A 27,122-nucleotide genomic window follows, 5' to 3' on the forward strand; every position below is an offset into this window, starting at 1 on the left:
CCTGGGAGAAAGAAACCCAAGAAACATCATTAATCATGCAAACCGTCTCCCGCAGCAGTGCCAGCAAAATGATCTCCTGTACTCCACACATCAATATTCTTGACACTTATCTTAAAAGCTAGGTCATGCATATCCATCTGCCATTAAAGAAGTGTCAGTGAGCAAGCATCCCCTTGCTATTTTTAGGGTCATATCAAAAGAGTTCATCAAGTTTCTGTCAGCTCATCCAATTTGTCACATTTGATGTTATCTATTGGCATCCTCACTGGCCACCCTATTCTTTCTGGTCCCCCCCCCAATCCCAGTTCTTCCTTTAGAAACCACACTCTCTTTGTCCAAAAAGGAAAAGAAAAGAAAGATATTTGATGTTTTGTTAGATTAAGAGATGCTCAGTTTGTTTCTCTGATTTCTGCTTCTGAAAATGTGCATTTCCCTGAACAGGGCTGGAAAACAGGGCCAGTGCTTTAAATAAATGTACATTCAGAGATATCAAGAGGGATTTGTTGTTGCTTTTTGCTTCTTCACCTCAGCTAGAGCAGAGGCATGTAACATGATCCAGAGATCTGAGATGAATCTGATGCGCAAATCTGTTGCAGATACGGATTGTCCATTTCTTTGAGGAGACAGATTGTCCTGTACAGAAGCAAATGCATTCCCTGAAAATGAATATGGAAATCTTTGCAGCTGGGAGAGCCAACTGTGTGTGTTGTGTTTGTCATAGCTCCTACACCTATGAAAATTGGCTGCCATCGAGTGAATGTTCATAGGTTTCTAACAACTGTTATATTCTCATATTTAGTGGCAGCAGCTATAGTAAAGCCTGTCTCTGAATATCAGTTGTTGGGGAGAGTGTTGTGATGATGCTCTGCTTGTGGGTCTCCCATCGTCACTGCAGGCAATGGGAAAATACAGCTTTGGTCTGATCCAGCAAGTTCTTTTGTTCTAGAGTTCTCTGTCTCATTCTATCAGCATATAATATGGGTGTGCACGAGCCCCAAGATTCAACTTGTACCTGTATCTGTAGCTTTGGGAAGCAGCCTGATCCATTTTGGAGATGCTCTGTGTCTTTCTTATTTGGGACCAAGCTAGATATGTTAAAAACAGGCATCTGTTCCCTCACCCTCCCCATTCACTACCATGGAGAATCTAAAAATGGCTAGAACTTTTCCCCCGTTTCTTCAGAAGTGGCTGAAATTTGCAGGATGAAGCTGATAAACTGCAGGCAGATATATCCGGAGGGGTTGTGCAGGACACCTTTAAATAATAATAAAAAAGGAAAAGTCCCTAGCTTTTTCACTTTGGGCCAGAATTGGATGCTAGGTGCAGGCTTGCTGGCCCCTTCTGAGGGGGTGATGCCTGCCAGATTTCAGAATGATACTCAGTCGTTCTCCCCAAGGGCAGATTTTAGCTTTTAGGGTGGGTACAGTAGGGATCATGGGAGGCTGGGTGGTTATGGAAACAAATAGAATGAATCACCAGGAGAGACTGGGGTGAGGAAAATGTCACACCCTCCCCCCAGTAAGGACCCTGTTACTCCAAAGGTTATTGGTGGGGTGCATAATTTCCCCATGGATTCAGTGGTGATCTCAAAATTGAATTGCATTATATGGGAAGACATATATCTATGTCAAAAGCAAACACAGTTCTTAAACCTGGGGAAATAAGTCACTGAAAATAAAATGAACATTCCTTCTACCTCTTCACCCCTCCCCTCTCAAGCCCTGGGCATTTCCCCAGTCAGCTTGGTTTCATGTTGAGGTGGGGGATGAGCAGCCATGCGCTTTTGGACGTCTGAGATTACAGAACAACTCTGAAGCTTAGAGAATCCCTGATCTGCCTTGTTAACAGTGTGATCCGACTCAGAAATTTCCTGAATTACCTTGGTTCACCTCGTAATTCAGGGTACACACAGAGCCAATGCACATCCCTAGTATATAATATAGTTTGGCTTAGAAAGTTATTGTCCCACTACAAATGCAAAGAATATGTAGGTTTTAATTAAATCTATGAAGCTGAATTCATTGTACATATAAATCATAACCTATTTCCATTCTGAAGCATACGCAACAACAAAGTGAAAAGTCCTAAACCAGCCTTTCCCAACCAGTGTGCCTCCAGATGTTGTTGGACCACAATTCCCATCTTTCCTGACCATTGGCAATGCTGGCTGAGGCTGATGGAAGTTGTGGTCCAACAACATCTGGTGGCCCACTAGTTGGGAAAGTCTGTCCTAAACATTCCAGGCAAGATCCAGCCAGAGTTAAAAGCTTGTAAGTCCCATTGATTTCAGTCTGGGGAGGCTTCAAGATGTGCTTAACTCTCCCATGGAAATCAGTAGGACTTAAAACAGTATATTTTTAGCTAAATTACACTCTTAAATTTTGAACATAGACCAGGGGCCACCAGCACACATGTCCCCACAGCCTTCCCTGGTGACCACAGGGTCCCTCCCTGCCCCTTTGCCCACCAAAATTAGACTTGAAAGAAGTATTCTATTGTAGCCAGTAGAACAGGTTGCAGTGTGCTTGGGTGCAGTGTTTATGTGGTGCCCATGATAGCTTCTCTGGTTTGCAAAGCTACACACAGACCCCAAAAGGTTGACTATCCCTTCAGTTGACTGAACTGTGATGGACTCAAGCTATTATTCTAAATTAATATAGATTATAACCTGCCCAGGGTTAACCTGGTCCAGCTTGTGAAACCTTGGTTTGGCAAACCAGGAGCAAGTGTCAGGCCCACACACTCTACCACCACCACCTCGCTTCCTCCCTTTGCATGCCAGTTTTGGCATGCCAATCCTGGTGCAGTGCACTGATAGGTGTGCTGATCCTGGTTAGCTTTAACCTTCAGATCACTGTTATGTCTGGAACAGAGTCCTGTGATTTCATGTTTGATGCTGGGTATTAAGCCTCCATTACACCACAGTGGAACTATAGTTAAAGCTAACCAAAATCTATTGTCCCTTGTTCCCTCCTTTAGAAACAATGAACAAATTAGGTCATGCCAATTTTTCTTAACATTCTGCAGGACTCCTGGAAAATAGTTGACAATATAACAGAAGGGAGCAGGAATTGAAAAGTGACTTCTTGAGCAGCCTTTTGCCCTTTTTTGAAGGCAAATTCCTGCCCTTAAATGGAAAGTCTGTCCAATGCTGGGAAAGAATCAATGCAACTCTAATAGTTAGTCAAATGGATCTGACCCCTGGCCTTTCTTGAGTCCTCCAGAAAGATTCTATAATGGGCTTCAAAGCTGATTTGTAAATATTGATTTATGTTACGGATTACCTCTGTCCATTTTCTATGAAATCCTCAGGTCATGCCGTTTTGCTCTCTGTGCTCAGCTTGGCATCAGAGGTATGATCCTCAATCAAAATGACAAGCCAGAGCCCACTACTGATAACCATAGCTTCTGTGTTATAATATGTGCTACACTTAAACATGTTATTATGATTGCTGTTGTTTTATTACCATTATATTTGTTAACATGATTTTACGTAAGACCTTTTTTAAAAAAAAAAAAGTATTGGTTTTGCAGTGATTATTTCATGGAAGTTGCAGCAGAATGAATCTGTTGACTCAAGAAGGGAAGAAGAATCCTTCATATGCAAATGTATGGCATTTGGAAATGTCATATAGCTGCATCTACATATAAATAAGCTGCTTTCCAAATTCTGCAGCAGCCGGGCTGTTTTGATACAGAAATTAGATAATGCTGTGTAAAAACTTAAACCAGTGGGATATTTCTGGGCAGAATCATGGAAGCTTATTTCCTTAACTCAAAGACACCTAACCAAGTTAGCTGCAACTGCTATGTGATTATACAGATTGCCAGGGGAATTTACAACATGGACCTTAAAACCTGACTAGTGTTCCATTTATATTTTTACATGTGCAATGCCACTGTCAAAATGTGATCTTGGGGAATTCTCCCTCCCTATGTCAGACTCAGCACCATAAGAATCAATCTTAGGTTGCAAACACAGTGCATGGTTCAATTCTCACATTAACATTTTCCAGTCCTGAGATAGTTCGTGCAGATGATTCCCAGAGTAAGATATGCTTACCGAGGAGTTGCCTGAATGTGTCAGATGTGTGAGCTGCTCCCAGCAAATGTTGTATACCAAAAGCTGGACTGCAGAGTCTTGATTACAAAGATTTGTTGAGGAGCAGGTTGCACATAGGTTTAGGGATGTGAGCCTAAGTTCAAATCTCTTATCAGCTATGGACTCCATAAGTGGAAAAACCATTACATTTTTTCCTGAGACCCCATTTATAATACAGGGATAATGATAAAGTCTGCCTTACAATGTTGTTTCAAGAATTACTAAGATATACTTTGAATATTCAGAAACACCATAGGCTGAATCTAACTTACCACTGTGATCACAGAGCTTTCATTCATGGAAAACATCCTTCTGGAATGGAACTTTACCTATGTGAAAAGTGTGTTAAGTATGAAACCAATCTAGTTAGGGATGGTGGAGACATTCAATTAAATTTGCATGTAAAGGCAAACCTGCTGAATCCACACTTTCCGAAACAATAGGTGAACTGAAGCACAGCCATTCTTCAAAATCTGCACTTCTCCAAATTTTGCAACACAGTTCTCAAACTCAATAATTATTAAGAGAATGCATTGATGATTCTCCTGTTATCCTCACATGTGCTGGATATACAGGTATTGTCCAATCAAATGATCGATGATTGTGTGAATTGCCTCTTTCTGATAGCCATTTCATATGAGACATTTCTTCATCTGTGGGATGAGGCATCAAAACATCTCATTTGAAGTAAACAAGGTCTGCTGCTGTAAGGATGAATGAGGCAATGCTCACTTAAAATGTTCAAAAATGCTACACAAATGCTTGACCTCAGGTGGTATGTGATATCAGGATAACAGCCAAACAGGGCCAGGGAGAAACAAGAGGGAAGTTCCCTCAGCATGCTTGGGAGGACAAAAACCTAGAGGTGGGGAATGAAGGCAGCTGAAGGTAGTTTTCAAGCAGCATTCCATGCCCTGCCACTCCCATAGAGGATGTACTGTGATTGGTGGAGTATGGAGAGTGCTGCATATCTGTGCATGAAGCAGGATTCGTCCCTTGTCCCATGGAAAGAGTGACATCATCAAGGCAGAGTCTCTTATTGTCACTTGGAAAAATGCCATCAGGCATGGTGTTGGCGCTGGGGAACTGTCACCATCCAGCTTTCTCTTAATGGATCCCTGTAGTGGAATATGCAGCTCCATGCATGGTGCTTCTACCCGCGGGGAAACCAGAAGCATCTTGGACTGGTGACCCACCAGGTTTTTACATCCAGTTTGATTGTCTTGGACAAAACCCAGCAGCGCTCAAAGAAAAGGAGGAGGAGGGGGGGAGAAAGGGCGAGCGAGCGCCACAGAGAGACGCGGCGCTTGGTTTTTTTCCTCCTTTCAGGTTCCCGACAAGTTCATCGCGGCGTTGCAGTTTGCTAATGATTACTGTCTATCTCAATTCGCGCACTACATTTCCCTCTGCCCACAGTTTCCTCACTCAGAGGTGGAGTTTGCGGGCTTTAAGTTACTGATAGGGCATATCTAACTGCTGTGTCACTCAGAGAGGAGGAGACAGGCAGGCAGGCGAGCCTGAAGGTAGCAGTACTTACTAAGGGCTCTCTCAAACCTGGCAGCAGCCCTGAAGTTCACCTTATGCAAAGCATCCCTAAGAGTAAATCAGCACTAAAATGTTCACAACGAACTTATGAACCTTTGGCCACTCTCTTCTCACATCTTCTTGGAGTGGCGGGAATTTTTTTTTTTTTATTAAGAAAAATGAATTAAAATAATTTTATTAAGTAATGTGGAGCTGCTCTAGCCTGACGCAGGAAAAAAAAGTTTCATTTATGATCAGCCCACTAAAGCTCTTTGACGACGTTCTGGCTTTAGGCCATTAAGCACATTATGTAGCCCATTCCATTTCCTTTGTTTTGGTTTTTGGATAGCAGAGAACAGACCACTCTCCTTTCTGATAAGAAGTATCTTGCCCACCTTCTCAAGAACACGTTTAAACTTTATAAGAAAATGTCTTACCCATACAAAATGCACAGAATGATATTCTGGCATATTAAAATGTCCCCTCATGGATGAGAAAGAATTCTAAAGAACAGAACCTTCCTATAAAACATATACCTGTTTGAGTGGTGGAGGGCGTATAACACAAATTGATGCAACCGCTGAGCTCTTTGGAGAGGGAGCATTTTCTGAATATGCTACCCTGTACTGGAATTAGAAGGCTCTTGATTTAATTAATGCAGCCCAAATTTAAAACAAAGGATGCTCCTTGGAATTCACTGTAAAACAAGGTCCTTCCAGGCATTCAGTCAAACAGTGGGTGATAGGTACAGGGGCATATATAGCACCCTCATCCCAATGGCCCCACATGTGCCAAACTGATTCCCAGTGACAGGGAGCCTTCTAAGCACTTTCAGTCAAATGAGCTGAGAATCCCCCTTCAGACCTGCCCACTCAGCACAGGGAGGTCGGGGCGGACAGGTATGAGGTGTGTAAGGGACATGGGGACATCCCCACTAATTCTGACGCCATGTCCCCTACACATCTCATACCCTCGCACTTTCAACTGAAAACTTGAACAGATCCATGGGGCGGGGGGTTTAATGATAAGGAACATTTAAAAAATAGTGATACTGTTGTACATTGATCCTAAATGTGTTTTCTTAAAAAATCAAATTGTAGCAGTTTTAATGATGCTTATTTCCAAATAAATACATTTAGGGCCACTTCCTACAATGATGATGACAAACATCTTCTTCCTGAAAGTGTCCCTTAGATTGCCTGGGAGATATAAACATTAAATGGAGCACTCAACTGATACCCTGTATTAGTATCCTGTAGTATTCTTGTAGTACTGTTGTAAGAAAGGGATGTGGATTTTGTAAGGCTGTTCATATGTTGAAATGCCAAATATTTTAATGAACAATGGTGGACCTGGTAGATTGGGTTTAAAAATGCCAGCAAGCCTTAACAATCAATAAATTGTTAATATGTTATTAATAATTAATTAATCACCTTACACACAAACATCTCGTGGCTATGTAGTAACAACTAAAACAGTTCAAAAGAACAGAATATAATGTTTTTTTAAAATACAAAATGAAACCAATGGCAGAGACCTATTTTTACAGTTAGGAAAGCTTTTTAGGCAAAAATGTCTCCAGTTGTTTCAAGAAAGGGCAGACAGAGCAGATAATTTACCCATTAAGTAATGATAATCAGTTTTCTTCTCATTTCTGCTAATTTACACCCCACTTTGAGGATATTTTAAAGTTCTGACGTTATCACTATGGATCAGACTATTTTCTCCATGTCATTTCTAGCACTTCCTTTAAAAAACAATCCTTTGCAATGGCATGGGGGGGAAATCACCTAGTCTGCATGGCAAGCACACAGGTGACTTCGACCACCTTGATATGCCATGTGAAGTGTTTTAAAATATCCTCCAAATGGTATCCTTAATGTGCATCCAACTCTCATTTGTCACCTTCTCAGAATTCCAGATGAATTTGTTGCAACACATGTGGTAAATTCCTCCTTCATAACCTCTGCACATGTTGTTTGTTAGGTGGACTTTGGGACAGAAGTTGAGGAGGGGGGAGAAGATCCTAGACAGTGAGCAGCAAAGGCTGGGGGGGAGGCAGTTCATTGGCAAACCACAACATGCCTCCCTCTCATTCAGAAAGAAGGAAAGTTGTAGAGGAAGAGAAAGGAAAGGAGAAAGCGACAGATTGCGGGGATGGCGCAGAAAGATGGCAGGAATGCCACACAGGCTCTTGTCAGCAGCCTTCCCTAGCTGCCTATGAGCTACCTTTTCACCAGGAATCCTGCTTCATTCTGCAGCCACTGTTTGCATGTTGCCACAGGTGGAGAGCTGAATGCTGCATTGTGGGAGCAGGAGGTGGAGCCTGGGCAGGAAACAAGCGTAGGAACACAGGAAGCTGCCTTACACTGAGTCAGACCATGGTTTCATCTGGCTCAGTATTGTCCACACTGACTGGTAGCAGCTCTTTAGGGTTTCAGTCTCTCCCAGCCCTGTCTGGAGATGCCAGGGAATGAACTTGGGACCTTCTGCATGCAAGGCAGATGCTCTGCCACTGAGCTATGGCCCTTCCCCATGAGCTGCACATGCTCCTCACCTCTGCCTGGTCTGTAACACCGTGGAGGTGAAAGGAAGGTACCCCACCAGGCCTGCCTGCCCAGCAGGCCCTGAAGCCAGGGCAGCAGGAGCCGCGAGTCCGCACGGCTGCGAGTCACAGTAACGACATGAAGCCAGAGCTAAAGAAAGCAGCAAAACACCACAGGTAGCAAACGCAGGGCTTGGCTTCCTTTCCTTGGGCACCTCTGAGCTCCCCACAGCCAGACTGGTGCTGTGCTCCCCCCCCCATTGCCATCTGATTCAACAAAATCCATTCCGGTGAAGGAGTACTGCCGTAGGACTGGAGCTCTGAGGAGCAAGGTGGAGGTAGTGAGGATAACCTTCACTGCCTCTCGGAAGGCACCAGTATGTATTCTCACCTGTGTTCAGTCATATTTGGTATGAGATTTGTGCTACCCGCAAAGGGGCGGGGAATTAATGTGATGCTCCTTGCATTTCAGTGACCTAGTTCACAACCATGAACCGAAACACAGCTATCCTTTGAAATTTGCTCTTTTCCAAATTTTGTAACGCAGTTCCCCAACCAAGGAATGTGTGAAGAATGCATTTATTTATTTATTTATTTATTTATTTATTTATTTATTTATTAAACTTGTATACCGCCCCATAGCCGAAGCTCTCTGGGCAGATTACAATAACTAAAAACAAATACAATTTAAAATACATCTTTTAAAAACAATTTGAAACACAATTTAAACATTTAAAACAATATAGAACACATGCTAAAATGCCTGGTGGAGGAGGAAAGTCTAACAGTGTTGGCGCCAGGTGCACCTCATCACAAACATCATTCCATAATTTGGGGGCCACCGCTGAGAAGGCCCTCTCCCTTGTTGCCACCCTCCGAGCTTCTCTTGGAGTAGGCACCTGGAGGAGGGCCTTTGATCTTGAATGTAGTGTACGGGTGGGTTCGTATCGGGAGAGGCATTCCATCAGGTATTGTGGTCCCAAGCCGTGTAAGGCTTTATAGGTCAAAACCAGCACCTTGAATCGGGGAAAGTGAATAAAAATGCATACATCAGCAATAATAACATACCAAAAATGCATTATATTAGAGGAAATTACTTGCAAAAATATGTATACTAGTCAAAACATCATATAAAAATGTGTTTATTAGGAGAAATTTGCACTAAGATGCTAACAAGTTTTCATGAGGATTATTTTTTTTTAAATGCAAATTTCTGCAGAATTAAAAAATCAAAACAAGAGAAAGAGAAAATGAGAGAAGTCAAAATTGACAGATTCATCTTTCCCTACATCTCCGTTCTAGCTGCTGTCCAGTCCACATTACTGTCTAATGGGAGGGGGCCATGAGGCCATTAAGTCTAAAGGTCTACAATTACCTAGCTGCATCATTGTGTACTCCTGAGATGTTTTAAGAGTAGTCCTAAAAGTACAAAATAGGAATGCAGCATATGTGTCATATAGGTACAGTTGTCAGAGACAGCATTGGCTCACTCAGTGGCAAACCTGGGTTTGCCTTGTGTAATGTGGGAGGAGGGCTTCTTTCTGAGGTTTGATGTGGCAGGGGCCTGAATAAAAGATGGACACCTTTGATAAATCACTCTAAAACCACTAGAGGCGTTAAGAGTTCTGAGACTCTGCTGCTATTGGCCAACACAACACACAATTATTAGCAACAAATTCCAAAGGGGCACTTATGTACACTAGGAATGTGCTAAAATTTCACCCTATTTGGATTTGACACCAAATTTTCCATTCATTTTCTTATTCTCAATTGGTGAGTATCGGATTTTAATGTAGTGAATTTCTGTGGCTATTTTTCAAAACAGACTTTTTTTTAAAAAAATCTTCCTCTAAAACATCAATTGTAAGAATAATTTACCTCAATTTCCTTTTAAAATATCGAGTATTAATATCGATGTTTGTTCTGAGCAGAAAAACCCCACAGATCAGTAAAAGAGCAGCTAGCTGATGCAGAATAAACTCAAATCAATGCCGGCCTGTTAGGTCGACAGAATGCTTTCAATCGGCTGATGGGAGTTGTAGTTCAAAAAAGTAACTTTTCCAAGCTCTGCCCATCTGTAATGTACACACACATTTATATACATGGGTAGCAAGGAAAAATGGTCAACAAGGGCCATGAAATGCAAGAATAGTGGTAGGTTTTTGCCATTTCTGTACAAATCTCAAATGCAAACATAAGAACAGAGTAAATGAATGTGTCTGTATGTGTACACAACACATCTGTGTGTATATCTGAAGAGAGAGATGTCAATGGATAACACTTCATGCATCTGACAAAGAGAACTCTAGACGAGGGATTTCCAAACTGGTCCACAGAACATCAGTGGTATGCAAGCTTCATTCAGGTGGTCCATTGAGTATCTGTAGATTTGTGGTTGAAGATGGGAGATCCATCACATTAAATGCATCCATCACATTAAACAGGGTCACCAAACTTTTTGGACCTGATGACACTTTTCAAATTTTGAGAGAGTGCTGGGGGCACCAATCACAAAATGGCTGCCATGGGGACTTGGCATAGCACAAAATTAGAGAGTAGTCATGGTGAAGCTTTTCCCATGATTGTATTTCCATACTAGAAAAGGCTTGACCTATTGAATTTCTGACTGCCATTCAGCTGTTAAAAGCCCAAGATATCTTTTTTCTCTGAATGCCAACCTTAAACCAAAGCCTAGGCTGCCATCCTGTACCCACGTACCTGGAAGTAAGCCCCATTAAACACAAAGAGACTTATTTCTGAGTAGATATGTATGCCATTGTACTGTAAGATAAAACAATACAGTGAATTCTTAATGTGTCCCTGGTCTTTAGCTCCTGCAAAGCAGGAGACATGCATGTTTACATTTGCGTTTTAGAGGAAGGGGGATTCTTTAACGTTCACCCACACTAACTGTGTGAATATTTGAAGAAAATAACTTCTAGGCACTACCAGATCTCAGGTGAACTCAGCATAGGAAAGATGCATCCTAGTTGCTAGGGGAAAAGGGCAAACCATGGAGATTCCAAGGGTTGGGAAAAAAGACAGAAGCAGGGATAGTGCACTAAAAAGGAAGGGCAAAATAGCAGTTCTTTAGGACCCCAAGCATTCTTATTGCCTAGTGTCCAAACAACTCACTCATCAGTCACAGCTCTGACTTCACTCATTGGCTAAAAACACTGACAGGCAGGAGCAGCCAGGCTGGCTTATTTCACAGAAATTGCTTAGAAGGATGTCTGCACATTTTGCTTTATAATCTTCTTTCTAGGAGGGCTAGAGACTTACTTTTAAAAAAATGAAAGCTCTTATTCTGGGCTACCTTGTGGGGGCACCACTGAAGGCCTTCACAGGCATCATGGGGCCTGCAGGTGACAGGTTGGTGACTCCTGATGTTAAACATTCATATTGATTTTAATTGCTTCTCTTATTTCTTATATTGTATTCTAGTGTATTACAACTTGAATTCTATGAAATACAATAAAATACAATATATAAGAAATAAAAGTAGCAATAAAAATCATATAGCATCTAACACAGTGCCTGACAGTTGCTACAACAGGCAGGAAAAACCATTAAGTAGTTTGCCAAGACCCTCTACAAATTTCAAGTGGTCCATGGAGAAAAAAGTTTGGGTACCACTGCTCTAACCAGTGTTCTTCAACCTTGGGTCCCCAGATGTTGTCATACAACTCCCAGCTTAGCCAATGGCCAAAGATTATGGGAGTTGTAGGCCAACAACATCTGGGGACCCAAGGTTGAAGAACAGTCTGACTCTTAACAACTTATGCCATAATAAGAGTGCAATCCTATGCATGTATATACAGAGGTAAGTTCCATGGACTGCAATCCTTTCCCCACTTACCTGTGAGTAAGCCTTTTCAATTTAGTAGCTTACTTTTGAATAGACATGGTTAGGACTGCACCATAAATCTAGCATTATTAGCAATGCTAAAAAGAAATTACTAATTATTAGAAAAGAGTACTACAGCAGATGGCTTGGAGCCAGCTGAATCTCAAGAGAACAGATTAGATTTATTACCTGTTAAAATGTATTTTCTAGAGAGGAAACAAATGGTATTGGCTGAATAAGTATTAATGAAAGTTAAGAAGAGCAGAAACTTAAGGCAATGCATTGTCACCTGGCAAAACAGAAGCTGTATAAAACTGTGTCAGGCTTTAGCTTCCTATAAATATTTTGAAAGGAAAACTGTGGCATTAGAATGCAATTTTTTTCTTTCTCCCAAAAGTAATGCCACTCTCCTCCTTGAAATATCTGTATCTGGGTTGATTGACGGATGTATGTACAATGCATCACTCAATATCTTCTCACTTCAATACTTATCACTCAGAATTTCTCAGTTGACTGTGTGAATTCTCTCAATTGTCATTTGGCACAAAAAGCTCTGCTTGCTTACTTCACACATGTAGACCGTTACTTGATGCTGCAGCGAATGACTGATGAGTGTACACATGTGGACTTGGACTTACTGTCACTGTTGTACAACCATTCATTAATTCATTAAATATATTTATTTCCTGCCCTGCCAGAGCTTGGAAGTAACTAGTTACAAGTAACGAATTACTTGTAATTCATTACTTTTTTGAGTAACGAGTGGGTAATTCCTTTACATTTTGTTTGTAATAGAACTAGGAGTAATTTTACTACTTTTGTGGAGTAATTGTAACATTTCCAGAATTACTTTGGGGCATTACTTGGGGGGAGTAGGGCAAGTCTTCTGCTCTGATTTGTGGATGAAAATCATGTCCCTCAAACTGGGTTTCTGTGCAGTGTCGCTCTTTCCTCATGCTCTGTGGATGGGTAGGAAGCGACGAGGGAGGAGGCGGAGAGTGAGACGGGGTGGAGTGGTGAAAACAATTATTTTAAAAAACAGATAGTGGTGGTGAAGAATGGAGTGGAGGGAAAAATGATCCGGGGGTCAAGAACGTGGATAAAGGAGGAAAAGGAGGCAGCAGCAGAATGGAGATAAAGAACTGTGGAGGTGAAAGATGACAACATGTGTGTGTGTGTGTGTGTGTGTGTGTGTGAGAGAGAGAGAGAGAGAGAGAGAGAGAGAGAGAGAGAGAGAATACTGTTTGCACATGGCACACAGAGTGGCCTCCACCACCCTCTCTGGCTACTGTGCTGCATTTGCCGTGTTTTAACTTTTTTGCATCTCAGGGGAAAATGTTTGCTTGAGTGAGTGTCCCTTAGTTGGTGGCAGGGTAGGGTCTGGGAGGTGGTTAAGTGAGAGAGATTATGCTGGCTGGCTGAGGGGGGGGTTGCACTTGGTTTGATGTGCAAAGATCTGAGTAGTGGCTTCAGCTTCCCTTCCCACCTCCCTTACCAGCAGAGAGACCACCATTGCTATCTTACGAATAAAAATAATTATTCTACTACCTCTGTATGTGTTTGTTTATTTTTAATGTTGTTTTAGGCTACTTAGATGTGCAGCAGCCAAGGCCAACACCTTGTAGGCGTTTTTTTAAAGTAACTGAAATGTAATTGTAGCGATTACTTTGGAGGAAAAGTAAAGTAATCAACTGCTTTCAGAGCAATTGTAATTGTAACGGTAATTACTACTTTTTTGGGCCATGTAACTGTAACTGTAACTTATTACTTTTTAAAAGTAATCTTCCAAGCTCTGTGCCCTGCACCAAAAGGTAGTTTACGAAATAGAAAAGAACAACGTCATAACATCATTGAAACAATCAGAGTCATTAAAACCATAGGCAATTATGGTTACTTAAATTACTTAAAAGAGCAGTAAACAATCAGAATTCCCCAAACGCTTAGGTTCTAATAGAGCAGACTGGCCCAACAGGGCAAATGGGGCACTGTCCCACCACCCTCAGTCTGCCTTCAGCCAGCCCCCACCTGCCTGCCTTCTTTTTTATTTATATGTATTTATATCCTACCTTTCCTTCAAGGAACTCAAGGTAGCACGCCCACTTCTCCTCCTCCTTCATTTTATCCTCACAAAAACCCTGTGAGGTAGGTTAGTCTGAAAGACAGTGACTAGCCCAAGGTTACCTGTGAGGTTCATGGTCCAGTGAGGATTTGAACCTTGGTCTCCCAAGTCCTAGTCCAGCATGCTAACCACTACACCACACTGGCCCTTACTTACAACCAATCCAGGATGTGGCCCTGCTTGTCAGCTTCCTCCTTAGTCTCAGCAGAACTCGGCTAGCAGGAGGATGGGATAAAACTAAAATTAGTTGGCTCTGCCTGTCATTAGCTCTGGCTCAACTTATTGTTGGTCTCCTTGCCTTCTGCCCTACCAGTCCCAGTGGGCACCAGCTGCCACTGCCTTCTAAATATAAAGTGTTGGCACTCATATAAAGGGAGGGAGTTCTGAAGTCTGGGTGCTACCACAAAGAAGGCCCTTTCACGCTTCAGCATCCCACAAACCTCTGAAAGCCTTTTTACTTTCCCCTTGAAAGGTCCGTTACAGAGACGCTGATGTCACTTTTCCTCTCACCTGTTCATTGTGGAAGGTTAATAACTCAAGCATTATAAGAGAAGGGGCTGCTTTGGTTTCAAAGTCCAAATGCAAGATATTTGCTAACATGGTGAAAATGACACAATGTCGATAAAGCTGTTTTTGCAGAGAAACACATTTTGTTGTGAGGTTTTGAGACTTCTGTGTTAATTCCATAAATTTGATTTGAGGAAAGGACAAAAAAAACACCCTTACTTCAATAAAGCTAAAATAATTCCTTCTGCGTAATAAGAACCTTGGGAGAATCTGGTGTTTGAAGATTTGCTGCCAAGCACGATATAACCACAATTTGATTAATGATGAAATCATAATCTGTAGCATTGCTGGATGAATAATTATAAAACTGTGTCATCAAAAATACAGAGTGAAGTTCATTTTTAGCCCAGCTCTTTACAGATGTTACACCAATAGTTCTCATGATTCCAATATAATGATTAGGTTAGAATGCCTACAGCTTTTTTCTGAATAACCAGATTCTGTTTTTTCTGGATAATCAGATTACATTTTTTGGTGGGATGCGGGATTGGTCATGGCCTTTGGTCAAAATAATAAAACTGAGTGGATGAGGCTGTAGTCCTATGCCCACTTGTCTTAGATTAAGCTCAATAAAATCAAAGGGGCTTACTTCTGAGCAGACATATATTTTTATTATTTATATTATTATATTTATTATGTAATTTTCACACAGTGTCCCAAAGTGCCTTACAACATAAAAGACACAAAACCCCATGGAAACCAATTAGAAATCACAATACCTAAACCTGCTCATCCAATAATGTCCCAAAGTGACTTACAACATAAAAGACAGTAAAAACCCATGTCAACCAGTCATAAACCACAATACCTAAACATGCTTATCCAATAATATGTATATCTGGGGACTGTGACCCTGCTCACTCCACTCACCAACCTCTCACCACTCCTTCCACATTAGCCCCCTAGAGCTTCCCTTACCCACCCCATGCAACTACTAAGCTCCCTTTCCACCTTCACAATCCCATTTCTGAAGCCACTTCTGTTCTGTAGTCCCACTTTGCACCTCTGTTTTCCCCTTCATCCTCATGTCATACCTCCTTCCCCCTCCTTTTGTGCAATTTCCCCTTGCACATAGGCCATCCTCATGGTCATCATCCTGCATCTCCCCCCTCCCAAAACTGCAGCTACTAAGCACCCTTTTCACCTTCCGCCCAATTATGATGGTGCCAGGCACGCTTCCTTGGGTAGAGCATTCCATAAATGGGGAGCCATCACTGAGAAGGGCCATTCTCATGTGGCCACCCTCCACACCTTCCTTGGAAGGGGCACAGTAAGATGGCCTTCTAATGGTGAACACAGTATTCAGGTAGCTTCACATGTATAGGACTGTGTTGTTCAGCTGCAGTCATATGTACAGATGTGGGAATAAGTCTCACTGAATTCAGTGGGATTAATTTATGAGTACATATAATATGGATTGTGCTGTGAGATTTATGACAAGAGGAAATCCACTTTGATGTCCACCCAACAGTTTTCTTCTGCTTTAAACTTGCCACCCATCATGCTATTTTCTTTATCACTTGTTAGCTTTCTTGGGTTTTGTGAACATGATAGTCCTTTCTACCCTTTCCCAGCAATTCATTAGCACCCACCCTATTTTGTGATTTTAAGTTGTTTTTAATTGCTTTTAATGCTGTATTTTGACATTGTTGTAACCTGCCCTGGGACATTCAAGTGAAGGGCGGGTAGTAAATGTTTTATTGTTGTTGTTGTTAATAATCATAATAATAATAATAATAATCATCATCATCATCATAATAAATACATTAGTCAAAACTGCACACAAACATGTTTATTAGGAGAAATTCACACTAAAATACTGGAGAATTTTCAGAGGATTTTTTTTTTTAATCTCAAATTACAGTAGAAATGTGGAGAACTGAATTTAAGGTTAAAAAGAGAGAAACCGAGAGAACAGAAATTGACAGATCTTTCCATCCTTAATCTCAGGGCCCCGCGGGGCTAGTGTGTTCGGTGCCCCCCTGCAAATTATAAATTGGCGCCCTTACCTTTTATAATTTTTCTTTGTTCATTTTTCAATTCAAATGTTAGTAAATTATTATTAATTTTTCCGGATGTTTTAAAAAAACATTTCCAGGCTTAGGGGCACCTCTGCACTGTACAACCTCATTGTGCCACATGTGTGGGCCAGGTTTTAATCTAATTTGCATCCACTATTGACTTTGGCACTCATACCGTTTTGTGTATGTTTTAGGGGTTTTGTACTATTTCATACGTTGTGAGTAAACTTGAGGATTCTCCATAACACCACGAAACATTGTTCTTTAGCATAATCAGTACTAGGCTAGGGAAACCAAAAAGTGGTTGGAGATGGCGCTGACCGTATTTTCATATTCCTGTCTTCTACCCATTTGTGTCTTGAAACCCCTTTAGCCTGAGCGCTACATAACTTGGAACAAACTTTGACTAAAACAAAATATCTCACAGCTACAATATCCCACAGTCCCAGGGATTGTTATCAGCTCACTATAACTGAGGTTCTCTCATAATCTTTAGTCAAGAAGGAAATACGTAGCACCAGGCTGTTGGGTTTGTGTTTTTTTTCCAAATTGGGCTTGGAGCTTCCAGCAGGAGGGGAGTACTAAAATATATATATTTAGCTCTGCTCAAACGCCAGTGGCTCTGAGCAGCAATCCAAAACTGAAGTTTAAACCTGTATGGCAGATTTTCTCTGTTAAGCCGAAACACATTTTGAAGATCCTAGCAAAGCACTATCTACAGATGTTACACACACAAAAACCTTGGGATAGCAGCACAGCAACATTTTGTTGTGCATCTGTCCTGCATGCGCAGAACCACACTGATGCCACTGTGCTCATGCAGAAAAAGCAGGTCCAACTATCTATATACACAGATGCCACTACCCATTGTCAGTCAGTATTACAGATGTGGATGCAGATCTGCAGCTAGACAGGAATGTATTCAAATACTTGGGGTTACATTCAGTGTTAGTCAGAGGAGACCCATTGAAATTAATGGATATAATTAACTTTTAGGTTATTAATTTAAACGGGTCTTCTCTGAGTATAACTTTGTTGGATACAACCCATAGCCCATAATATCATCTTATCAGAGCACAAGAAGTTACACATTCCCATCTAACTTGAGATACAGGACACTGTCTGGGACTATTGTGTGCGCAATTTTTCCCTGTGCTTTATTAGTCATGCCTAGTGCCTAGCTGCATGCAATTATATCTGGACTGGAGCCAAAGTTTATCTGAATTTCCCTGTATCTCATAATTCCTCTGGAATTTACTAACGTTGCGTGTTCAAGATCATCTTCTGGCTCCAGGGACAAGTTAAATTGCAGATCACACTTCGAAATGAGGCTTTCAATGAGGCTCTAGCTTTTTGCTTGATAAGATAAAGAAAGGAAAATCTTAGGGCTCGGTAGTTAATTGCTGTCAAAGAGGTTCTAATCAGCAAAAGGGACAGTAGATGGTTCATTTCTAAATGTTGTGGGGGGGTTTCTTATACAGATTATAAGATCAAGCATCAGAAAGAGCGTTCATAAGTCATGGGCTATTTCATTTCTGAGCCTGTCAGATATCCATAGTAGAATCTACTTATAGAAGGTTCGAGTATACTTCCCGTCACTTAGGGCCGGCTTTACAATTAGGCAGGATGAGGCAGCTGCCTGGGGCAGCAGCTGCTGGTGTTGTTAGTTTTCCCCCTCTGCTGAGGACAGTGCTGAGCCTGGCTTGCTGTTCAGTGATGAAGTGAGATTCAACTGCCAGTGGTTAGCTTCTGTATGTGGAATTGGGGGTCGGGTGGGGGGAGACAGAGAGAGAGAGAGATAATCTTGTCATTTGCCTCAGGCAACGAAGTGTCTTGGGCTGGCTTTGTTAGAATATACTTGATGTTTTATACAGTAGGGCCCCGCATGGCAGCGCTCTGCTTTGCAGTGTTCCACCAATACAGCAGTTGTCAATTGCAGAAAGGCCCTGCTCCTACAGCACTTGTTCCGCTTTTATGGTGATTTTTGGCTGTTGGGCGCCATTTTGGTCAATGTTAGTGAATGCGTTCCACTTTACAGCAGTTTTCGCTTTACAGCGGGGGTCCGGAACGTAACCCACCATATTACTATGGGGGGGTTGTTTTAAGGTAGGGCGGTGAGAGGTAGGGAGGTTCTTGGGGTGGAGGCCCAGGAGTGGTGGGAGGTGAGAGGGAGGGGCAAGGGCCTGCCTGACTGGCGAACAGGGAGGGAGATATGTGTAGACCGGGAGGGGATACTGTGAGAAGGGTGGGGAGCCATGATATTGAAAGGCTGGGCGGCAGATCCTGGAGAGGCGCAAGTGGCAGGCCACGCCAGCATAGGGGAACAAGGGATAGATGCATAATATCCATCCCTTGTTCCAGACCTGTCCACAACCAGAAGATAACTGGGGGATGCAGTACTCCATCCAATCTTCGACTGCTGTTGTGTAATGCCAGGTCTGTGGTACAAAAAACAGCACTCATCCATGACATGATCTTGGATGAGAACGCAGACCTGGTATGTATTACGGAGACCTGGCTGGATGAGGCCTCAGCTCCTATACTTGAGGCCATGTGTCCAGCCAGTTTCCGATACGCACAGCAGCCGAGAATTGGTAGGCGGGGAGGGGGAGTGGCAGTCATCTATCGGGGATCTCTGGTTTTCACCAGACCCCCTCTCCATGAGACCAAGTTTGTTGATTGCATGTACTGGAGATTGGGCCCAAAGGGCAGTTTAGGGATTCTACTTGTGTACCGCCCACCCCGCTGCACAGCAAACTCCCTGACCGAGGTGCACGAGGTGATCTCGAGCGTGCGGTTGCTTTCCCCCAACCTATTGGTTGTAGGGGATTTCAACGTACACGCCGAGACTGCCCTTATGGGAGCCCCTCGGAATTTCACTGAAACCATGACTTCTTGGGATCTGCACCTTAGTAATACGGGGCACCCATGTAGCCGGTCATGCTATTGACCTTGTGTTTGTCTCGGGAGGGGAGAGAAGTGTTCTGAAAATGGGGGCTGTTTCTTCTAACCCTGTGTCATGGTCAGATCACTATCTGGTGAATATAGATCTCTCGATGCCGCACACCCTCCGCAGGGGACAAGGACCTATTAGGATGGTCCGCCCCAGACGCCTGATGGAACCGCAAGGATTCCTGAATGCGCTGGGTGATTTGGAGCTGACTGAAGGACGCCCAGCCGAAGCCCTGGTGATGAAGTGGAACAGGGAGATCACTGGGGCTTTGGATAGGGTGGCTCCGAAACGTCCTCTCCCCCTGAATAGAACTCAGACAGCACCCTGGTATACACCACGATTGCGGGGTCTGAGACAGGAGGTGAGACGACTTGAGCGCCGGTGGCGGAAATCTCGCACTGAAGATGATCGGACACTGGTTAGAGCGGCAATAGCTGCCTACCAGGTGGCAACAAAGGCAACAAAGAGGGAATTCTTTGTTGCCTCTATTGCATCAGCAGAGTGTTGTCCCAGGAGATTGTTCCAGGTGGTCCGAAGCCTGGTCGGTCCAGTTGCTCAGGAACCCATGGAGCAATCTAAAATCTCCTGTGACATTTTTGCTAAACACTTTGCTGGTAAAATCGAGCACCTGAAGAGCATGATTCCGTTCGCCGTGGATACAGGTAGTAGGCCAGGGTCGGCCAGTTGCATTCCGGTCCGGTGGGATCGGTTTCAGCCTCTTCCCTCTGAGGAAGTGGACAAGGTGCTCAGTACTGTGAAGCCAACCACTTGTCTGCTTGATCCTTGCCCTTCGTGGCTCGTCACGAGTTGCAAAGAGAGACTGAGCGAAGGGATCAAGGCAGTGGTAAATGCATCCTTGAAAGAGGGTGCAATGCCATCAGCCCTCAAGGAGGCGGTGATAAAGCCCATCTTAAAAAAACCCTCCTTGGATCCCCAAGAGCTGAATAACTTTCACCCAGTTTCTAATTTACCATTCTTAGGCAAGGTAATTGAGCGAGTGGTGGCCAGACAGTTACAGACACACTTGGAGGAAACGGATTATTTAGGTCCATTCCAATCGGGTTTCAGGACTGGACATGGAACTGAAACAGCCTTGGTCGCTCTGGTGGATGATATGAGGAGGGCGTTGGATAGGGGAGAATATACCTTCCTCGTCCTCCTAGATCTCTCAGCAGCTTTCGATACCGTTGACCACGGTATCCTGTTGGATCGCCTAGGGGGATTAGGAATAGGGGGCACTGTTTTACAGTGGTTCCATTCCTATCTCTCAGATAGGCACCAACGGGTAGCTTTGGGAGATGAGGTATCAGACCCTTGGCCTCTTAATTGTGGGGTGCCACAGGGCTCTATCCTCTCTCCCATGCTGTTTAACATCTATGTGAAACCGCTGGGGGCCATCATCAGGAGTTTTGGGCTGAAGTGTCACCAATATGCAGATGACACTCAGCTCTATCTCTCATTTAAGTCCTCACCAGAGTTGGCTGTGGATACCATGTCCAAGTGCCTGGGATCCGTAAGTGGATGGATGGGAGAGAACAGGCTGAAGCTGAATCCCGACAAGACCGAGGTGTTGCTTGTGGGAGACAGAGGAAGGCTGGGTATTACGGACCTGATGCTTAATGGGGTGAGATTACCCCTGAAGGACCAGGTCCGCAGCCTCGGGGTCATTCTTGACTCCAGGCTGTCCATGGAGGCTCAGGTCTCGGCGGTGAGTCGGGCAGCTTGGTATCAGTTACATCTGATACGGAGGCTGCGACCCTACCTTCCTGTTCATCTGCTCCCATGGGTGATACATGCCCTGGTCTCCTCTCACTTAGACTACTGTAATGCGCTCTACGTGGGGTTACCCTTGAACACGGTCCGGAAGTTACAGATGGTACAGAATGTGGCGGCACACTTGATTAAGCACAGCCGTCGCCGTGATCATATCACACCAGTGTTAATAGATCTTCACTGGTTACCAGTTGTTTACCGGGCCCAATTCAAGGTGTTGGTGCTGACCTTTAAAACCCTATACGGTTTCGGCCCAGTCTATCTGAAGGAGCGCCTCCAGAATCACCAATTATGCCGCCTGACAAGATCAGCCTCACAAGACCTTCTCTCAGTCCCACCGGTTAAAACAGCCAGGCTGGTGCGGACCAGAGAGAGGGCATTTTCGATTGTGGCCCCCACCCTCTGGAATTCCCTTCCTTTTGATCTCCGACATGCTCCCTCCCTGATGGGTTTTCGCCAAGCCTTAAAAAACTGGCTATTCAGGCGGGCCTATGGGATTGGGGAGGATTAATTTTATAAGGTTTTAAATAGAAATTGGTTTTAAATTGTTTATGATTATGTTGTGTATTATTGTGTATTATGTACTGTTCTCTATTATTGTAAGTCGCCTAGAGTGTCCACTGACCTGGACAGATAGGCGACCAACAAATAAAAATTATTATTATTATTATTATATGAGTGGGGCCCTACTGTACTACCTTGAGGGTGCAGTTTTATTTTGTACCCTGTAATGTTCTGGATGAAAGATGAAAAACCGTTATCAATGAAGTAAGCTTCTAAGAGCACTGTGTTCCCATCAGTCCCAGCTAGGGACGGGCGAGAAAGTCAATTCAGTTCACATTTCAAGCCGAATCTTTCAAATTTGCACTTTCTGAAACAATATGAGAAGTGAAACACAGCCACCCTTCAAGATTCGCACTTATTTGAGTTTTGCCATACAGTTCACCCGCCAAACAATGTCTACAAAAATGCATATGTTAGGGGAAAGTGTGCATAAAAATGGATCTCTGAGTGACAGTAACATACAAGAAATGCATTGTATGTCAAGAAACTGTTTGCAAAAATGTGTACTTTAGTCAAAACTGCCTACAAAAATGTGTTTATTAGGAGAAATTAGCACTAAAATGCTGGAGAATTTTCATGAGGCTTTTGTAAAAAGAAATCACAAATTGCTGCAGAAAAGTGGCGAACTGAATTTAAGATTGGAAAAGTGACAAACTGAGAGGATCAAAACTGACAGATCTTTCTATCCCTAGTCCCAGCTAGCATGCAGCAATGCTCAGGAATGATGGGAAGTGTCGTCCAACAACATGTGGAGACCCACAGGTTCCCCATCCCTGTTCTAAATAGAAGCAGGCTGCTGTCAATATTGTTAACCTGGCTTTAGGGTTTAGCCATTTGTAGTTTGGTTCAATTAGAGAATCGCCCTAATGGCGTAACCAAGATGAGCCTTCCTCAACCTTGTGCCCTCCAGCTACTGTTGACTGGATCTCCCATCATTTCTGCCTGTTGGCTATGCTGCCTGAGGCTTGATTGGAGTTGGAGTCCAACAGTATCTGGAAGGCACCAGATTGGGGAAGGCTGCCTTGAGTTTAGCTTATTGACTATACCATACAGAATGCAACTAGATGCAATGTTTAAAATATGCTCGTTATCCATGTTTTAGGAGTGTATCAACATGTATATTGTCCTATCAGAGAATGGGAACTTCTGACCCTTCAGGTGTTGCTGGACTACACCACCCATCATTCTTGACCATAGGCCATCCTGTATGGGGCTGATGGGAGTTTTCCAACAACTAGAGGACCACAGGTTCCCGCCCCTGATCTATATGATTGTCAACATGATGTTGTGATGTCATCATGTTCATTACATAAATAATCCATTATTATCTTGGATCACACAGTGGAGAAGCCACAAAATGTGTCAAAAGGGCAAAAAGAAGGGGAATAGTGTGACTGTAAATAGCTTCAGTTTGGGGGTGGAGGTTCAGAGGGCATTTTGTGCCCCTGAAAGCTCCCCTTTCACCTCCAAAACTTTTGCAGGCAAAACATCTGCACAGCACTAATAAAGTTGCCAGTAGTGACTCATAGGGCCCAGTCACCAGGAAACATCAACACATGGACACTGGTGAACACAGTCTCTGTGTGATGATTAATCTGCTCCAGGACCCCAACATATAAGCCAGCCTTGAAACTATTATGGAGTGTAGCGCCAAGACTTCCCATGCCAGTGTCACCCATCCCTCAGATGAAGTAGCACTGGATGAGAATTCTACATGCCAAGCTCCCCTATCATGTGGCGGCCAGTGCTATATATCATGGATGCAAAAAAGTCATGGCAGCAGTTTTCAACTTTGGTATTTTGCTTAGCAACGGTAGTTTATGCTCTGGCTCCTGATATAAGTGTAATAGATGGAGCCTCTGTGACACCAAAAAGAAGCAAACATTTTCATTGATAGTTGTATATTCACCTTTGTGTAGCATTATATCTGCTGGCATTACTCACAGAGAGAGAGACTGAGAGAGATTTCTGGGTCAGAAATTTTTGAGCTGGCTAACTAACTCAGGCATGCCCAGTGATACCCATCTCCCAAAATACCCACCTCCCAAGATCTACAACTCTTTCCCATGGTGAACTTGCTCTCAGAGGGGAAGGGAGGCAGAAGAAAAGTTTGTATTTATATCTTTCCACCCACCCAACCACCCACCTGACCCCACTTTACATGTGTGAGGCTACCAGGGCATGGGAATCCCATGTTCACCATGGAACCTTCTAGTTCTGATAAGAGAGCAAATTCAACTCCTGTGACATTGGGGAAGCGGGCAGGATTCTCAAGAACCTGATAAACTATCCCAGAAGCCCAGAAGAATTCCAGAGGAGGACTCACCAGTCTTTGCGAGTAGACTGTGAATTAGCAAGAGGTGAGAACTCCTTAGGGGTAACTGCGCAAAGCTGAGCCTCAGGGGCCACCCAGTCAAAACCAGAGTCATTCCAAAACTACTTGCTCTCAAGACCCATGAGTATGCTAGGAACGTAGGAAGCGACCATACCAAGTGAGCCCATTGGTCCATCTAGCTCAGTATGGCCTACACTGACTAGCCGTGGCTGTCTGGGATTTCAGGTAGGGGCCATTGCCAGTCTCATCTGGAGAGGCCAAGGGTTGAACCTGAGACCTTCTGCAGGTAAAGCAGATGCTCTGCCACTGAGCTAAGGGGCTTCCTCAATGTTCTCTTGGATGCACAAGATTTGTATGCAATTAGGTAAACAAGACTTTGCTCTTTACCCATGATTTACTTTGTGGCCTGGAATAAGCATCGGAATGCCAATACCCTAGAAAAGACATGACTGAATAATATTGTTTCATATAACAATATCAATGAGCTTATTGACAGGTCCACTTTATTAAAAAATCTGTCCGCAACATTTTTTATCCCAGAAGAGAGGTTTCTGAAGGCATTTATCAAGCATAATTATCAATTCTATGTGTTTTTGCAAAATTAGTAAGGATGCTGCAGATGTCTCTAGGAATTTAAACACATTGCATCGATCTAAATATTGCTGCCAGAGAACAGTAAATATTTTCTGCTGCAGACGCACTCAGTATTGCTTACTGCATATGCCTGAATAACGAATGAATCCTCTTTTGACATGATCTCACACAGCTTTAGACTGAAGCTTGAATCTGACGGCAAACCTGCCTAGAAGAGGCCTTGGGCTGTTGCAACGCTAGCTGCATATGTGGGGAAGGAGGGTCATAGCTCAGTGATAAGAGCATGTGCTTTCTCTGGAGATGGTCCCAGGTTCACGCCTTGGTATCTCTAGGTAGGGCTGAGAAAGACTCCTGTCTGAAACCCTGGAGAATTGCTGCCAGTCAGAACAAACAATATAAGGATAGGTGAACAAACAGCTAACTATGGGTTGTAGTCGTACTTAGGGTGGATCCACTAAAATAAATGAACCCGTTAGTTGTGTCTGTTAACTTCAATGGGTCTACTCTGAGTAGGAATAGCATTGTATACCACCCAATATCCCTGTGTTCTTATTGACTTCTTGGTTTAGGTTAACTTCCGGTCCATCTAGGATGGCCACTTCTGCATTGCTAAAGAGAGAGAGTAAATACATCACCAACAAAGAAGGCCAAACGGGACAAAGATTTGCATTCAATTTGCATATGCTAATTTATATGTAGAAATGAACATTTAGGAATAATTACTGGCATTTATGCTGCACAACGCCATGTTATATTGTATGAACTGGAGGTATAGAAATACTTCGATAAATAATTAAATAAATGCCAAAATCTATTTTTATAAAAAACAGCGTGTGGGAAGATGCGTGTAATCCAGTCCAAGTGCAGCGCTTTGAAACCCCATTGATTTTACTGGGAGTGAGCTATGAATATGCTCCCTAAATCAATGGGACATAAAAAGGGGTAACTTCGACTGGATCATTCCCAGGAATTGGAAAGATAAGTTTGCAAAGTTCCCCATGCATACTTGTTCATTCTCAAATAATATTTATTTAAATTTGCGCATCTTTTCTGAAGTGCAACATTACTGCAGTAGATTCTTAAATGAGAGATGACTTGCTCTTTTGAACTTCCGTTATGCACTACACTGGAACAAAGCTTTCTTTTGTTGATGTTGTTTCTTCACCTTCCTACGCATTTACAGGTTGATTTTCTTTTTCACCTGTATTTACAGAGAATGCCAACAAATTGGAAGAAAGTGCCAGGGGAATCTACATTCCTTGTCCAGAACATTTTAACGGCTTCTGCATGCATGGAAAATGTGAACACTCTGCTAATATGCTGGAACCATCTTGCAGGTAACATGTTTCCCCAAACTGAGCGGCTGATGATAAACTGAACAGGCAGACTTGCTAATACACGTTATCTTGATGCAGGAAGGAAAATAATAATTGCCAAAACCCCATCCGTTCAGGATGTAAATTATGTACAGAGGCACCTAATGTATGTAGTAGAACTGCACTGAATTATGCAGCAGCATTTAGCTGTTTATAAAAGCATTTCTGCAACGTCTGTCGATACATTCCTAAAAAGGCACAGCAGAGCTCAGGCTTGCTCAGTGAGCATTATCCGTCGATTCCTACGTGCAGGCAACAGCTACTGTCCCGAGAAATCCCACAAAAGTCAAGAACTATGTCAACAGCAATTTATCCATGTGGCAAAATGGCTGAAGACAGAAGGTTTGTGTTAAGTGAGAAAAAACTGAGGGTTGAAAAAAGGTTAGCTTGAGAAAGGAACACTGCATTGTAAACTTGCAGTTAATGGAGTTTAACCTCAGAATTTCATACTTCCGCACAGTGGCAAGGCTTGAAGGCAGGCAGTTAGTAGTACTGCTGAAGTGCCATAGCTCAACAGTAAGAGCATCTGCTTTGCAGAAGGTCCCAAGTTCAATCCCCAGCATCTCCAGATACAGATGAGACTCCTGTCTGAAACCCTGCAAAAGTCGCTGCCAGTCAGTGTAGACAGTACTCTGCCAGATCAACCAATGCCCGGGCTTATCCTAAGACAGCTTCCTATGTAAGCAAATTTTGCAGTCTAAACTGCCAGGGAGTCATTTGTAAGTTGTTTTGAGCCACATAGAGGACCTGTGGGATATAAGGATGATTTAAAAAAAAGGTACCCCCTTGGGTAGCAGATAAC

At 43.1% G+C, this 27,122-nt stretch overlaps 1 protein-coding gene across 3 annotated transcripts in view; it reads left to right on the forward strand.

Annotated features, from left to right (window-relative positions):
- Positions 1–27,122, forward strand: part of TMEFF2 (transmembrane protein with EGF like and two follistatin like domains 2) — a 386,403-nt gene that overhangs the window by 345,348 nt on the left and 13,933 nt on the right. For all 3 annotated transcript variants that reach the window (XM_061612885.1, XM_061612887.1, XM_061612886.1), the window contains exon 8: positions 26,158–26,281. In XM_061612885.1, coding sequence (XP_061468869.1) covers positions 26,158–26,281 — 124 coding nt within the window. The remainder of the gene's footprint in view (positions 1–26,157; positions 26,282–27,122) is intronic.

Source organism: Rhineura floridana, chromosome 2 (genome assembly GCF_030035675.1).
Source record: "Rhineura floridana isolate rRhiFlo1 chromosome 2, rRhiFlo1.hap2, whole genome shotgun sequence".
Classification (NCBI taxonomy): Eukaryota; Metazoa; Chordata; class Lepidosauria; order Squamata; family Rhineuridae; genus Rhineura; species Rhineura floridana.